Here is an 18,066-nt window from a genome sequence, read left to right as displayed (position 1 = left end):
GGATCTACTCCAAGAATATCTGCATCACCTGTTCTTCTATTTGTTGTCTCTAGTATTATCTTCTTGAGGATGATCCCAAGCATTAATATCTCTTTTGGTCTCTTTCATGTTGACTCAAAAGACACCCGTGTTCCCTTTCTTCCAAGTTTGTTTCCTTTCTTTGGGGAATGCCGACTATTCTATGCATATATATACATTATATACATTATATACATGAGTTATCTTACAACATACTGACCCCGAGGAAAGCAAAACTACCTCATACTTTGTGTTTTGTGTTCCTTATCCTTGGGTTTATTCCTCTATTGGGGGCTAAATCCTTGCGATAACGTGCTTCCCTCTCTCTCTCTCTTGGGTGTATCCCACCTTAAAGCAATTGCTCATGATGAGGTGTGCACGATCACTTTAATGTGGGGGCATACACTCGACCCATATTTTCCTTCTTGATACTTAAAGTTAGTTAGTGGACTTGACCTTACTTTGTAATTTTGGTTTCTTTTTCTTTTTCATAACTCATATGGAGGGGAACCTTACTACTTGCAGTCATGATTCCTCCCTTTTGATCTTCCCTTTTACTTTGTCAATCGAAGTCATAAGATCGTTGGTCCACTGGGGGCTTGGTGTATCTTTCCTCCTTAACATGGTGAAAGTCTTTCAATCTTTTTTCCTTTTACTTTACCGGTATTATTGGCATCCATTTATACTCTCGCTAAAGTGGGTGCTAAATGTAACATCATAAAATTGTGACTTGCAATTTTTGACCGTAGTTCGGTCTTCACATTGGTGAAGTGAATCCCTAAGCCTGATTGGATACCCAAGACACCCTCGCACCTCCCAAAACATGAATTTCATCGCATCCTGCACTTTCCTCTTGCACTTCATGTCCTGGATTAGGTAGGATAGGGGTGTGGCATCCCTGTCACCCCTAGGATAGGGGTGTGGCACCCCTATCCTCCTAGGATAGGGGCGTGGCACCCTTATCCTTGCCCTACTTTGGGCCCCCTCCACTCAAATCCTGCATTGGGCTTGTCAATGGGAACTGGGAAAAGGTTTTCTATGTCAGCCTAAGAGAGAAAATCAGTGGTAAACCCTAATTGGCAAGTCAATAAGATGCATTTCCCCCTCTCATTTGCAAAAGTCAATAAGTACAATAATTTCAATAAGAAAAATTTGACAAACAAGTGCAAATTGAGATCCTAAGCGAAATTGTATTCAAATATTCAAGCATTGAGCATCTCAAGTCCCCTTTCAAAGCTAGGTGTTGCGTTCAAGTCAAGGAATCAACCATTGAAGAGGAGATCCCTATCAACATTCAAAGCATTCAATTCTACATATCCTTTCAAAAAAATCTATCAACATTTCAATCACATCCTCTCTTGAGGTGAATTCTATTTTAGTCATTTACTTTCATTTACTTGCAAGTACTTTTTATCATTTGGTTAATTGTGAATCTGGGGTTTGACCTAGAGGCAAACCCCCAATACCAACAACATTTCCTCTCTTTTCTATGTGTAGGTTGTAGATGCGAAACTGTATTTGTAGATTTAAGCTTCTTTTTTGGAGATGGAAAAACCCTTTTCAACACATGGATTTTTTGGAGGACCGAGTACACTTTCAACATGATCCCGACAACTTTTGCTCAAATTTACAAGGGAGATTCATCTCGACATTTCACTGCTAATTCTAGGTGCATAGCTTCATCGTGCATTTCTGTCTTAATTTATAATAATTTATTTGTTGTCTTTACACTTAGTATCAATTCACTTAATTCATCCTTTCCATACTAAAAGAGGGGTTAATTTTACTTTCCAAATTCATTGCCATTTCACTTAACATTCAATCTCTCTCTCTATTGATATTGGATCTAGTGAATTCAAACCACCTCTTTTAAATGTAATGCGTGAAAGAGGTTGAAGAGGATCCTTTGTGAAATTTTCACTCCATTCTTGAGGAGGGTAAAGGTTTCCACTTGATCCCCTCCTCCTCCTTTTTCACCATTACACCAACATACAAATTTGCATCTGTTACAACAATGGTATCCTCCTCTTGTTGCAGTTCTATATGTGATTCCTCCATTTGTTCAAACAAATTTTTCTTCTACCCATCTTGGAGGTGAAAGGGGCACATGTGGTGGTGAAGGACTCCTATTTGGTTCCACAAGATCAATGATCTTAATCTCCTTATGTGGCTTTTCTTTCATTCTAGGGGGTGGTTCCTTCTTCAATATTTTCTTCCCTTTTCTCTTCACCATTTCATCACTCTCACTGCTACTTTCTTCCTCACTATCTGTTTCCTTCCTTACCCTCTTTAAAAAGGTACTACTTGATGAAGGTGAGCAGGCAGGTCTATCCTCTTCTAATCCATCAGTTCTATGTGGTAGCGAAGGTGGTGGGCCTGATGGTCTTCTTCTCATTTGTTGTAGTAGGCCTGCTTCTTGTGGTGTTGGAGCCTCTTGAACTCTTCTCTCAACTTGCTTGCTATGAATTTCTTCTTGCCTAGCTCTTTTATCTTTTAGGGCAAGCATTAGCTCCTCAAAGTTATTCATCAAAAAACCAATTTTAGCAAAGAATGGGCTAAAATATTTTAATGGATCATAACTTGGATCCATCCTTTGAATAATATTCCATATTTTCTATAAGTAACCCACTTTTTGTTCTTTTCATCCCGAACCATAAAATCAAATTCATTCTTGATTATATCCTCAGGGAAATTGTGCTCATGGGGAAGTGGACCTCCTTTGATTCTGGTCCTAAACAAAATGTAGAAACCTTCAAGGTCACTACATTTTGTTGAGTTGACCCCCATATGATATGGTCCAAACAATTTATCAAAATGAATCCACCCTCCTTTAGTGATTACAAAATATGGGATAACTATGAAATCAGGGAAAATGGCTCCTTTACCTCTCCCTTTCAACTATTTGTCATAAATGCATCCAATTTGCCAAATTACCTCTGCAAATCCTAGTCTAAAAGGTACATGAAAAGGTAACAAGTTAGGCTCACCAAGGAAACCATACACTCTAATCACTGTGTTGACAGGGTAGGGGATAACATCTCCCCAATTATGGTCAATTCTCAAAAGTGGTAACCTTTCCTTAGGTCTTAAAAAATAATGCAACTATGTTGGAATACTAGGTGGATTCATTGTCAATCTTCCCCTTAATCTAGATGCAAAATAGTTGTCAAATCTGACAAAGCTAGCTTCTAGCCTATCCCAAAACATGTCCATACTCCTAAGTTGGACTGACATTTCTTCACCACCAACTTTCCTTCTTAAATTCATGGTGCCTTCAAAATAATCTTCATTCATGTATAAGAACATGTGCATCAACAATGAATACCAAAAGAAATGGCTGCCCAACACACCACTCTTAATGTCCTACAACCTCTCATGAATCTTGTCTTCAAGGTATTGGGCATAGTAAAAAACCATTGTGAAATTAGAATGTTGTATTTGAATTTCCATGTGCATGAATTCCATAGGCATAACTATAATAGGATGGAATCCTAAGACTTGACATAGTGAATAAAATATTGCTTGGAAATATGGTGCAAAGGCACCAATTGGAAATGGCTCGACTGAACTAGGGCCAACATAAAATTTTGTTTCACTTGCCTTTGCCAAATGGGTTGGAAGAAGGTTAGGTTTGATAAAAAATTTATTCTCTAGTATTCTGCCTTCAACTCCTCCAAATTTATAGGTACCAAGAAAGAAGAGGGCTCATATAAATCAAATACATCCTAAAATTCCTCTCTTGTGAGAGACAACATAATTTCTCCCTCATTGCTTCTTATGACCCTCAAAATTGGGTCATATCTATCTGCAGCTTCTCTTAGTAGATCAACATCCATGAACACATTAGGCACCACCAATTTGCCTAGGTCATACTGCCATGCACTAGAAAATGGAGAAGCTAAGTTCCTCTACCTGAACCACAATTTGAACATGTAACTCCAAACATAGGCACCTGAGCATCTATAATATTAAAAGCCTTATCTAGTAAACGCTCCCCTAGGGGTTTACCCATCACCAATCTCTATCCTTGATATTTGTCATTGGATGAAGGTTCCAATTGATCTAAGAAATCATCATAAAGATTTCTTTTCAAGTATTTTGTCTGTCCCTGATGATTTCTTTGAGGTGCCATCTCTTAGACTAGGGTTTCTTCTATAATTCTTTGAATCAGGAAGGAAAAGACTAGAGCTAGCATGAAAACTTAACTGCAACAACAATTCAATAAAATTGTCACTTCTTTCAGTCTAATCTCTAACCCTAGAACAATTTATAACTCTTTCCCTATGATTTGCATGCAATTCACAACTTTATTTTCTTTAAACCAGATGAGAAAAGATTAGATGAACTTTTGGCTTTAAACACACTAGATAACCCTAATTTCACACTGCAAGAAATCATTCAAATCTCCTTTGGCTCTGGAATCACTTTTTGATCTCCTCTTAATACACTTTGGTGACTCAAAATAACTCAAAAAATGCCTTTAATTGCTTTCTGGAACAAAGAGTCACCATCCTATCTGTCATTACTACTTGCGCGAGTGTAGAAAATGACTCCATTTGCATTTAAATCTCAACCACTAATCATTTCCATGCTGGCAAATCACACGAACCATATTGGTCAATCTAACATTGACTATCATATGTGGCAAGCGGGCCTGTCAAAAGTATGACGTAGCACATCTAGCTTACCACCATCTCACCATAGTTAATGGTCCCACCATCGGCTTACCTCGGCCCGCCTTGGACACGTGGCATCATCTCATAATTTCGCAGTGATTATCCTCATTGCATCTTCAACCACGGGGTTGCGAGGACCATCTAATATGCTCGAACATTACCTTCCTGCCATGGTGACCACCAACTTTAGCCACTTAACCATCAAGCACTTTTTTTATTGTGATTAAAACATCAGAGTCCATTTAATGCATGTGCAAATAGAAGAATCTTTAGTATCTTGATCTTTAGCATAAAGACACCAACAAGACGACCCTTCAACAACAAGATGACCCTCATACTTAAGTTAATAAAGTAATGTAGAATTATAACAACTTTAAGGGGTTTAACAATAGGACTTAATAAAAAAGGCATAAACCCTAAATTGTAAGCTTGAGGGCAATAACAAAGAGCATAATTAATTCAAAATGACCAGAGTTTTCACAAGAACGTCAAAATTTTGCTAGGTCATTTTGTAGGACTACCAAAATATTTGTAACATAACATTAGAGAATATTATTTAAAACTACCAACCATCCACTTGTAAGGGGGAAACTTTTCATCTAGTTTTTTAATATTCATCTTTGACTTGTTTAATTATCATTTGTGAATCTCCATAGACAATAAGATGTCATATTTTTCATTGCAAAGCTATTTTGAGTCCTACTAGTAGTGCCTCATATTTAGTAATATTATTTGTACATGGGAAACCTAATTTGAATGTTTTTGGCATAAAATATCTTTATGGTATAACAAATAATATGGCATTACTTGGTCTATGACTAGTGAAAGCACCATCAAAATATAGTTTCGAAGTAGAAGGCTACTTGACTTGAATATGACCACTAGCTCAACCATCAAAATGTAGACATACATACAACAATTTTATTAAATAATGAAAAAAAAACTCAAATAAAGAAAAACACTAAAATGAGTATAAAACATAATAAATATGAATTGAGTAGCATGAATTTTTTGTTCTTACATTTTTTGCCACTTTGTTAGGCTTATGACACTATAGAAGAGAAAAGTTTCACAAAGTAAAAGTATGACAAATATCATGAAATATAAAAGATACATTTCACTATAGGAGAGATACCAATCTTTAAATTAATTTTGTATACTTTAGTTTTATGCATATACTTGTCCTTGTTAAACATATATTAAAAGACTAGTCAATGTATGCCAAACAAGAGAAAACACTAAACATATAAAAAGGAAATAGAAACACACATTAGAAGCACAAATCTATCTAAAATAATAAAAATATATGATCTTAGTATAGACTAGGAAACAAGTACATCCACCACATCACAAAATACCTATGAAAATACTAAAAAGTGATAGAAAGAATTAGTAATTTTGTTTTGAGTCCAGATCTTTGATTAACTCGAAAAATAATGAAGTAAAGGAGGTGTAATAGTGACCCATGAAAAATATTTATATTGGCGCTTAGCTCTTGCTCCTTAGTAGCTTTGTACGACTAGCCTTAAACCACACACACTAAACAATAAATTAAGCCTAGAGAATGTTGGTCAACTCTAAGTGTTTAACACTTTTAAGCCTAGAAGTGTATTATTAGTGTGACCACATACCTTAAGCAACATATTAAATGTAAAAAATATCAGTCAACTCTAAGTGTTTAACACTTTTAAGCCTAGAAGTGTAAGCTTTGTGTGTGTGATTTAAGCCAATCGACTTTATACCTTGTCATTTTAAATTTGTTAATTAAAATTATGCCTAATGTAGACTTCATGATATGACCTTTTAGATAAGAAACTCGGCACAAGAGAAGGCGATTCCGAAAATATTTAGCAGTAATGTTGAATCTTCTATGGGAAGGATTGATGAGTACAACCCATGCTATTTTGGTGGTTCTTTCAAAAATAATGCTGCCCAACCAGATTTTTGTTTTTATCATACTCGAAGTTGTGCGTATATGGGTGGGACCTTTTGTCGACATTTCTAATGATGTATTAGGTAAATCTCCTTCATTGTTCTTGCTTATGTGTTTATGTTATGGACTTTAGTCTTATATGGACTTTAGTCGTCTAGACATTTGTGCACCTATTTTTTTTTATTAGTTTATAAATGATGATATAGACATTTATTCATTAAAAGAAAGAGAAAGTAATATAATTTTTTAAATTTTTTCAATAGTTTTATGCATCTTATGAGAATAAAGTTCAGAAATGAAATATAAAAGAAATTTAGAACTTTCATGAACAAAACGAATATATGTGAACAAAAGAATTAGTTGAATTAAGATATATGTCTTTTTCAATCTATTTAGACTATCTCTAAAAGCTATCTCAATTATAGAGATTATTTAAGAAAAATATTGAAAGCAATTTAACTGTAAAGAGAAAAGCATGTATATTATTTTTTTGTTTTTCCTTTTTTATTGCTGTATAGTATCACAAACAAAAAAGAATAATATTATGTATTAGAATGCAATTGATAATGATGCCACGCCTAGCTATTATGGTGGTCAATTCCTCATCAAATCTGTACTCTGTAGTTCTCATTCAAATAGATGAAGTCTAATATGAATGTGGTGCGAGTGTGACAAATAGATACCTGAATTGATTAACAACAATCACACTTACATGTAATCATCAATGATGCTACACACCTGATATGGAAATTATGAGTTGATGCAGTCTAATATAAAGGTTGGTTCCAAGTTGGAAAATGGACAAATAAACTTAATCGCTGTTCCTGAATGACGTCTTTAAGATTATGCGCTTGCATTAAGGAGGCTATGCCTCGGTCTGATCACTGTGTCTGATTGAAATCTTTCTGTTTCTGTGATAATAATGGACGTTATCTCTGTTTGTTAGATCTTTCTATCCATGCGTCTATGGCCATGCAAACTAGTGGATACACCACCTACACTTGGCTAATCAGTAGAAATAACCAAATCCCACGCTCCATGAGACTCCATGGTTTCCCCTTATATATCCATTGATGGGGTGGGATCTGAAGAGTTGTGTCTCCAATATCACATCTTTTGCAAATAATTAACCGCGCAGTCTTTAGCTAATGACTAATTAACTGATTGCTTCCATAACCTTAATCGAACCTTGGCATATGCTCACGTCTCTTTATTAGTTAGACGATGCCTCGATCAGGATATGCGTTTATTGAAATTGTATCATTCTATACACTTTGTCCTCAACATATACCTTGTCCTTGTAAACAAATCGCCTTGGTTTGGCAGTTTAAGTACTCTCTTATCTTAACTGTCTGAGTTTCTAATCTACAGAGTGATTACACCCAATGATACAGTTGTAAATCTTGCTAATCATATGAAGGCATAGAGGACCCAATGATGCAGTTGTGACTACATTCAAGAGATTTTTTATGGATGCAAAATTGATCTTCATTTTGAGCAATTTATTGACATCTTCAATAAACTCTTTAAAAAAACTATTATTAATTTCCTTATTTACAAGTTTAATTAGGGTGCAAAAATTTACTTATTCTTAAAAGTAGGTACCTCATCAATTTTTCATTTGTTATGAGCTATCTTTTTTCCCACCTAAAATTCACTTTTGATATGTGTTAGTATATGTTTCATTCATTTACATTAGTTAGATATTATTAATTTTTCTTTACATTAGATGATCCATTTGTGTGTAGTGGTCAGGTCAAATAAAGATGGATGACATTTTTTATCAATGCTTTTCAGTTGAAATTACTTTGATTTTGCCTTCTTTCAATTACTACGTTTGTATCTACTTCTTTCTCTTTTTATTCTTTCATGCTATTATAAGTTCTTGTAAGCTAACAAACATTAAGTTTCCACAGTTCATTTGTTAAAAATCAATGCTTCTGGATTAGATTGTGTTAAGTTTTTGCTCTGTATCATCATAACATTGATTCTCTTGCAAGATATTTTAATTTTAAGCATTTAATTATCTTATTGGAACTTTCTTTTTTTCATATTTTGATTACACACCATTGGTAGAATAAAACGATCATTTTTTTATATATCATATTATTAGTAGAATAATTTTGTTTGATCTACTTTCTTGCATGAAGCTCTGGGTAGATTTATTTTATTTCTAAGTCTAACATTTGACAAGGGTTTAATTTTATTTTGAAATGGAAATTAAAAATTTGAAAGTCTTTGTATTAGAGTTTTGCTCTTATAGATCTTACATTGGTTAGTTTTGTGACTATAAAAATTACTTAAGATAATAACAAGAAGATGGATTTTAAAAACAAGAACTAGTACTTAGGAAGTATGCAAATTGAAATAGATTAAATATCATGTTATTTGTCAATGCTCATATTGTTACTCACTACTTGTACACTAATCATAATATAAAAGACAATCTAATCAAAGTGAGTTGAAAATGATAAGAAAAAACATTAAAACTATTTTTTTGAACCATTGTAGATTATTCAAACCATTAAATTTATACATAAAATGCTATTACCATTAAAAATAAATAAAAAAATTGTGAGGTAAATTAATTTTTTTTTTTTTAAATTAATTATAATTATAAAAAAAACTAGTAAAAATTATGAAGTAACACCATTCCAACCATCTAAAACATCTTATTATATTTTTTAAATATAATATAATATATTATATTAAGTTATATTTTAATTTAATTTATATGACACATTAGAACTACACTATTAATAAATTGTAAAAAAATATTAATATTAATATATATTATTTTATAACTTTTTATATAGAAATACATATTCAATTTAAATGTTCTTTAAGGATAGAATATACATGTTTTTTTAAAGTTTTAGGTTAAATTACAATGATAATTTATTATTTCTAAAGTTAATTAAATTTAAAAAGAATATTAATAATAATGTTTGTAGTGAAATAGTTTAACTTCTTATTTAAATCTCTTCTATTCTAATTTAAGGATGTTCTTTAATTTAAGTTTTATTTTATTATTTTAATACTATGAATATTAATATTTAAGAAATAGTTATTTGATTTTATTAGTTATATTTAAAGAAATAAATATTTGATAAAAAATAAAAAAGACATTTATTTTTAAAATATAAAAGGTTCATTTCTAAAAGTTTTCTTCTATCTAACTCTAAAATGATTTTAAACAAAAACAGTAAAGAAAAATCATTTTTGTTAACTCTATGAAATTGAATTTTTTTAACAAATCAAATAAATAAAATTTTGTTGGTCAGAGCCAATTTATTAATAATTAGTTGATAAATATTACAATTATTAATGAAAATTCCATCAAAATCATAATATTTTTAAAACTATAAGAATATATTATAATATTTTATAATTAAAAAATAAAATTGATATAATCTATATCGAACTTTTTCATTTAAAGAATACCAATTTATGCTGAGTGTTTCATCATAAAGCCACCTACCCATTTAACAACAAATCCATATAACTATAATTTAAATATAACTATATTTCTAGTAATTTAAAACATTAAAATATTTTTTAAAAATGTAATTTTTAGATTCCACCAAGACTTTCCCACAATCCAACAATTTTCTTCAAATAAGAAGAAGATTTCCTCGAACTTCTTAATTTTCTACACTTCCTCCAAGTAAAGACAAAGTCAAAATAAACAAAATCAACATATCCTACAACTTTAGTCTAGGTTTCGTACATCTAAACTACATGTGATGAGACATGCTACCGTATAGATTAAAACTTAATAAAGTATATTCAAAATATTTTTATAATTTTTTTCTAAATATTAATATGTATATATTTTACATTTTTAAAAATAAATTTTAATATTTTAAATAATTCAATTATTTAAATATGTAAATATTTTCATTAATTAAATCATTTAATATATATATATTACTTTTTAGTTTTACATAAATTATTTATTATATTTGTTCATATAATTCATCCCAATCTAAGGCTATGTTAAGTGTAGGGCTTCATCTCAATCCAATTTATAATCAATTTATTTTCCCATTTCACATAACTACACTACTTTCTTCATATACACATATAAATTTTAAATATTTTAATTTAACATTACTAACAATTTGAACAAATTTTATTAACAGCTAATATAAATGCACTCTTTTTTTTTTTTTCAGAACCAAAAATAATGTAATAAATAAGATTAAACTATTTAAGACGATGTTTAAATGCGAGAGAGTGAATATGAAAAAGAAATTTCACATGTTATAAAAATTACTTTCGTGGAATGGGGCTAAAAGGTAATATTGCTAAGCACATTCTTGTGATTAAGGTGATGTTCGTTTAATATTTTTCCCGAAAACTTAGGAGCTGCCGCCCATCGCGTTTTCCTCGAAAAGAACCATCCACGCCTGTCAGTTTGGACTTTGGTGGCATCTTTAAGAAAATGCATTGCATACGGTAGCGTATATTTAGTATAATAGATGTGTGGAAATATTTGGAACTAAATTTTTATTTTGATTGTAGTGGCATATTAATATTGCAAAATTGATAGAAATGTCATTGTCATCTTAAATGATTTATTATATTTATATTTATATTTTACTTTTAGTGGTATTAATAATTAATGTTTTAAATTAATATTGTAAAATTGATAGAAATGATATTATTATTTATCTTATATTATATTATTATATTATTGTTGATGTAGGTCAATTTTAATAGCTTTTGTTTTTTTAATATATACCATATTGTGTTTAGATATTTAAAGTTAGAATAAAACAAAAATTATAAAGTAAATAGAATTAATAAATATAAAAATAAAAAAAATCTGAGCAAAATAAATTACTTGTTTCAAAAAAAAGATATTTTTGTTAAGAGTTCATATGAATCATAATGTTATTCAATATAAATTATAATTATGCTTCCATGAGAATCATGATATTTCTTTAGTTAGTTTGTTTCCTCGATGACGATAAGAATTTGTAATATTTAAATTGTCTTAATATTTTGTCTTCAATACTTGTGTGATGTAAGAGAAGATGATGTTCAAAGTAGAAAATCCAATTAAAATTCAATAATTAAGATCTGATAGAGTTTGTAAGTAAGGATCTATATATGAGGTTTGGAGGTGAGACAAAGATTAAATTGATGCAATTGAGTTTTTTCTTTTTTTTCTATTGATGAGAATAAGATTCTATCCTATAACTCAATCTTGAACTATGCCACATTACACATATATGTCATAAAAATTTAAGTATAATAATCTTCTTCACAATTACAATAGAATTTAAACATTTACAATAATAAAACTTTTAATCAACTCTTATATCTTTAGTGATTTCTTATTTATAAGAAGAATCTATGTTTCAGAGTCATTTAAAATGTCTAACCTACCGAATATGAAAGTTTGAACCTTGATTGAGATGTTTCTGTCAAACCTGATCTGTGCAGATTTATCAAGATTTGAATAGTTAGTGATTACTTTTTTTATCACATACCAAAAAAATTACCCTCAACAGATTGACCTACAACTGTTTGAGAGGTGGAATAAGGATATTAATATACGTAGAATGAGTACAGAGATTCAACGGCTGGAGAGCAGCGAAACGAGAGAACAGAGAATTGCTGCTAACCACAGCACAAACATACAACTATACAAGTAGAAATCCATATTGAAATTTAGCATAAAAGCAGGAGCCTATATAGACTTATAAAATCATGCCTACATCATAATCAGAATCTTTGTCATAACCATGGCTTGTTGAAGTAGTTGCAGATTCCACAGACACAGGAACGGAAGCCAATTGATCAGCAGTTACTTCTTCATCTGTAATATGAACAACAACGCTGCCATAATCTTTGCAACTCGTATCATATGAAATCCACAGAATTTGATGAGATGGAAAAGGCGGCTGGCCTTCCAGTATTTGCAGGACAGTTCGAATGCCAAGCCTTTTTTCTGGTTCAGGATGAGAAGAAACCAATCCCAATTTCAGCACCAATTCCATTTCTTCCGCATCATACACACCATCGAGATTTGGATCAGCTGCGTGCAAGATTTCTCCATTTTGGTATAAATCCTTCACCCAATCCACCAAAACAATCTGTTCGTTCTCCTTGTACAAATCTACGGGCCTCCGGCCACATGCAACTTCCAGCAAAACAACGCCAAAACTGAATACATCGGAACTTGGAGTAACTTTCCCTGTATTTGTGACTTCTGGAGCGATATACCCAACAGTCCCCACCACCCGAGTTGTCTGTGGATTTTGCGTGTGATCGTACAAACGAGCAAGCCCAAAATCTCCAAGCTTTGCATTAAGCTCTGAATCGAGCAACACGTTGCTGGATTTCACGTCTCTGTGAACCACTCTGCGTTCCCATTGCTCGTGAAGATATAACAACCCTGCAGCGATGCCCTTCAGAATTGCATATCTTCGAGCCCAAGAAAGAACTTCTGCTTTTGCTTTTGGATTTGGGAATATCAATTTATCCAGGCTTCCGTTTGGCATGTAGTCATAAACAATAAACAGCTCTTTGTTTTTCCTACACCAGCCCCGCAACTGAACAAGGTTTCTGTGCTGGAGACGACCCACGCTGGAGATTTCAGAAATAAACTCCTTCGTTCCTGCAGTGGAGTCCTTTGTGATGCATTTCACTGCAACTTCCAGGCCGCTTCTGCAGAGAACGCCCTTGTAAACCCGTCCAAAGCCCCCGCAGCCCACCAGCTGGTCATTTCGGAAGTTTTGTGTGGCAGCTTTTAGCTCTTTGTAGGGAATTCTGTGAGGCCAAAACTCTAGCTCCCATTCTTCAATCTTCTCCCTCTTTTTTATTTCTTTCACTTTAAGTAATGCAAAGAGAACAGCTACAAGGAACACAACCAGAGATGTTACACTCACACCGGCCGTAAAGCCTCTGGATTTAGTTATCGGCTTTTTCTTGATGAATGAAAGGAGATCCGAGAGATCTAGGAGCGGTGCTTTACCTGTTGAAAGTATAGGCCCAGATGAATAGACCAACACAGAAGAAAAAACAACACATAACTTGGAGATAGAACTCAAAAAAGTATGATCATACTAAATTTCAGAAGCTTCCCATCTCTTTGAGCAAACTGTCAAATAAATTTTATAACAAGAATCTGATCTTTTTTGTTTTACGGGCACCCCTAATCTAGTTTTCTAAATCTATTTCAATCTTATATTTACATTACCTTCCGTACTGAAGCTCCAGCCGAGAATGTAATGATCTTCAATAGCATAAGACCCTGTCGATGCAGTAAACCCCACATACACCTCCTTCAAAACTGCAGTAAGATTGAATTTCGTAACGGATATCAACGGCCGTACAGGCTTCTCCATCCCGACTACTGCAACAGTCACATTAAGCCGGTCTTCAACATGATCATAATCAATCCAGGCTTGGATATTCTCTCCACTGTTCAGACTCAAATTGTTAAAATGATCTTTGTCAACCCAATAGGCTGCCGGCTGAGATTCGAAGGACTTAACGCCATTTTTGTTAACTCCAACATGGTTCTCGTCTATATCTCCCATATCAAGGTCATAAACTGTATCAAACTTGACTGCAAAAAAATGGTTGGATTCGAGATCATTTGTTGTAGGCGAGGCAAGTCCAAGGTACTGCGAATCTGTGGCGCCTACGACGGACTTATTGGGAGCCATAATGAAGGCCATCCCATTCCCGTCCAGGCCCTTAGATGGAGCAATGGAGAAGACAAAGGTAGTGCTGAAGGACAAAACTGAATTATTGCGGTCTTTTATAATGATGGGGTTGGGGTACAGAACACGGCCCACTGAACGCCGGGTTTGATTGGTTAGGGTGAGCACCCGGTGAGAGTGTAGTGAAGCATCCTTTAGCAGTATTATACTTGATTCGTTGAAATCCCCATACCTGAAAGTTTTGGCGCTGGCAAAGTGTGAGCTGAACAATAGCCATGGCAGCACTATGATAAAACAGGAGGTTAAGTGGCAAAAGGAAGCCATTGGTTCCTCTAAGAAAACAAGTGCTCTTAAATTCTTGATAGAATTTTTTCTCATCGTCAACTATTTGGATATTTATATTTATATTTTGCACTTAATGTGGACGTAGGCATTTAAGCCGAACCACTATAAACTTTGTGTCAATCTTTATCTGCTATGTTTTGTGTTCTCTGTTTCTAAATTATTTTATCTGTATTTGTCTGCAATACTGGTTCGTTTTAATTCTTCACACTATATACCAGATTTTACTTGGCAACTTACTTATAAAGCCTTAGTGATTTAACATATATAGGTTTTTCCATTCAAATCTTCCCATACCTTGTAGCGCACTATTGTTCTTCTATATATATATAAACATTCATTCAAAACAAGTTAAAGAAACTGTCAACCTCATTTGGCCCACAATTAAAGCAACTGTCTTTTTTTTAATGTACGATTTATCATTATTAATAAAGTAATTTGAAGTTTGTGTATAAATACCTATAACCACAATTGATTTTTTTACCGTTACCGTTACCAAAAAAATGAAAACAAACTCATTTTTTATTTATTTCTATTTTCCAAATGGATGACAAACATATGTAGTGCATGAATTTTTATTTTTTATTTATTTATATTTTCCTTGTAATAACATTTTAAAGTCCAACATAATTGAATTTGATTGTTTTAAAACGAATTATATGTTTTTGGAGAAGATTCTCTCCTCTAGTGAACCATTTATTTTGTAAAATTTTTTAATATGATTTAATATTTTTCTTTTAATTTCTAATCAACCTATTCTCAAATTTAAGTAACCTACTTGCAATATTTAAAAAATAAACATATTTAAATTAATCAAAATATTAAAAAATTACATGTCTAAAATCTTGACTCTAAGCTCTACAAAAGGGTATTTTAAGATTTTTGATAAAAATATCATTTTGATTGCAAAAAAATTCAATAGAAATGAGAAGTTTTAGAATTCATTGAAAAATGATGATATGGTTGCCACTTAGGATTCCACACAAGCATGTTCAACAAGAAGTGTTTTGGCTAAAAGGGGTTTGGTTGAAACTTATAAGACCAAATGTTAATGGGCTAGAAAGGCATTGGCTAGACACCTTTTAGTTGACTGGTAGCTGATTGCGACTGTTCACCAAGCGACATTGTGATCTAACCAAGCTCATATAAATGGAATTTTGTTTTAATTTTTTTTTTTGTCAATTCTACACTATTCAGTATTCCAATACAAGCAATTAAATTTGGCAAGGAAGGCTTCAAATTTTTTCAAGTATGTTAATTTTCAAATTATTTATTGATTATTTAGAATTATCTAGTTGATGTGTTCAATTATATGCACTATAGGTGTGAACTATATAACTTAGGTGTCTATTTTGCCTATATATAGGTTCCTATTTGGGAGACCTATTTTATTTTATGACCTTATTCGCATTTGTATGTACCTTACTTTTATATCAATCATGTATAAATATTCACATATTTTTTATTAAGAAAAATGGGTTTTACAAAGACCTGAAACCCAAATCCAAATAGAAAATTAAAAGATTAACATAGTAGTGAACCAGTCCAAAAAGAATAGCTAAATAATAATGAAACCAAAACTAAGCACAAACAACACAAACAGGAAGAAACTAAACCAGATAATGCATGAGCTCAGAGTTCTTCTATATCGTATTCTTGTCAATCTCCTGGAGCTCTTCCATTATAAATCTTGAAGTGCTTGTCTCCTAGTTTATGCTCCTCATTTTGGTAGAGGGTCTAATTGTAACCTACAAATCCACCCCTTGCAAACTTGAATCTAGATTCTTCTTTTTTAGTTTAACCACTGAAGGCAAGACACTAGCAATTGGATGGGCTCTTTGGACAACCATAATCTCATTAACCTTTCTTAGACCTTTTGCGCTACTACTCGTAGCTTCTCTTCTTATCTCAACCAATTTCCTCAAGTTTCCCTTAATCCCCTCCATACTCTTTCCTAGTTGAACAATCCTAGACTTGTGTTTGGTCTTCATAATGCTGACATCCTCTATGAGGTTTTGGGTCATTCTGAGAAGCTTATCAGTCTTTTCTGGCATGGGATTCTTAGTTAAAGTATTAATTATATCTTTAATGCCTTCCTTTAAAAGATAAATTTCATTGTTAACCCAGTGAAAGCATTTGTCCTAGCTATTAGTGGAATTTGCTAGGAGCACATCAAAGTACCTATCAATTTTATTCTCTCCTGGGTCCACTTGGTCCACATTGAGAGGGATGTCAAGTTTAATTTCTTCTTCGAATTTACCCTTTGATTCCCCTATTTTCCCCATTTTTTTCTTTTTCAAACAAGACAGACCCAAACCCTGAGGCTTAGATACATGGGATTTAAACTTACTGGTAGCTAGTCTAGGGTGTTTATTTCTTCCACTACTACCGGTAATAGGGGTAACTTTATGTTGAGGGCCCTCTTCCTAAGAGGGGAAATAATCAAGGTCCTCCAACACATTGAGATCACGATAATCCATTTCCATACCATCCCCTTCTTCCTCAACCCCAGTGTCAGAAACCACTTGTACATCAAAGCAAGTTGAAGATTTGGGGGTTTTCACAATAGGGGAGGGTTTGACCCCATGATCTTTAGCATATTTCATAATAAGCATAATTAAACCGCCATGTAGAATAGGGTTATCACCATTCTTAGAATGATTAGCCAAACTATGCTCAAGGGAGGACAAAAAATAAAAGGGCAATGAAATTCTTCTATCATGCCTAAAAAAGTGATTCGGAATCATGAAGTGATAAGAAAAGATGCTAGTGAAATGACCATCCAGAGTAATGTACCTCATAATGACTTCGACCATGTATTCCCAGGGTGTCATAAGGTCTTTCTTGTTATGTCCTCCGTCCACCATCTTCTGCACTCTATCCCTTTCACTCTGTTTATTGAAGAAGACCGAAAGGAATTCCTTCGTAGCTTTCCTCTCCCTATAGAACTTCTTGCCATCCATCTTCAAACTAGTGATCTCAGAAAAAAAGGACTCATCAATTCTCAAATTTGCTCTGAAAGCAGTAAGGGTTCCATAATACCAATGGTTCACAAATTCCTTTGTTATTTTTGGATCCTGGCCATGTAATTTCTTGAGATATGGCGCAAGGCCACCATTTGTAATCTCTGTCCACAACTTCCTGTTCTTTTCCCACTTTTTGCAAGAAGATGGTTCCATTCTATTTTTGTCTCCCCCCATATTAATACCTCCACAACAAACTTGGAAAGAATGCGTATTAAAACCAAGCTCAAACTAGGAGATGAGAAGCCAGATGGTTAGGAACAATCTAGAAACCTTCGTTGTGAATCTAAACCACATATTACATTAAAGACCTTTACACATTTGGCAGGCTATCATCATTAATGGGAATAATTTGGACAAGATTTTTGGTGTCCTTTCTTGTAAGTTCACAC

At 33.0% G+C, this 18,066-nt stretch overlaps 1 protein-coding gene across 1 annotated transcript; it reads right to left on the bottom strand.

Moving 5' to 3' along the window:
• Nucleotides 1–12,155: 12,155 nt before the first annotated feature.
• On the bottom strand, nucleotides 12,156–17,830 carry LOC131075579 (L-type lectin-domain containing receptor kinase IV.1-like). Its single transcript, XM_058012423.1, has 4 exons — nucleotides 17,448–17,830; nucleotides 13,841–14,571; nucleotides 12,357–13,615; nucleotides 12,156–12,281 (listed from the first exon to the last, which is right to left on the bottom strand). The coding sequence occupies exons 1-4, from the start codon at nucleotides 17,828–17,830 to the stop codon at nucleotides 12,156–12,158; spliced, it is 2,499 nt and encodes an 832-aa protein (XP_057868406.1).
• Nucleotides 17,831–18,066: the final 236 nt, after the last annotated feature.

Source organism: Cryptomeria japonica, chromosome 5 (genome assembly GCF_030272615.1).
Source record: "Cryptomeria japonica chromosome 5, Sugi_1.0, whole genome shotgun sequence".
NCBI classification, from domain to species: Eukaryota; Viridiplantae; Streptophyta; class Pinopsida; order Cupressales; family Cupressaceae; genus Cryptomeria; species Cryptomeria japonica.
The sequence above is the reverse complement of the archived record's forward strand: the minus strand, read 5'-3'. Positions and strand labels throughout refer to the sequence as shown.

Coding starts and splice junctions, on each gene's coding strand:
- LOC131075579 (XM_058012423.1), bottom strand. CDS start 17,830: ATGGAACCATCTTCTTGCAAAAAGTGGGAAAAGAACAGGAAGTTGTGG. Junction 14,572..17,447: donor ATGGTCGAAGTCATTATGAG/GTACATTACTCT, acceptor GCTATTGTTCAG/CTCACACTTTGCCAGCGCCA. Junction 13,616..13,840: donor CTGGAGCTTCAGTACGGAAG/GTAATGTAAATA, acceptor TACTTTCAACAG/GTAAAGCACCGCTCCTAGAT.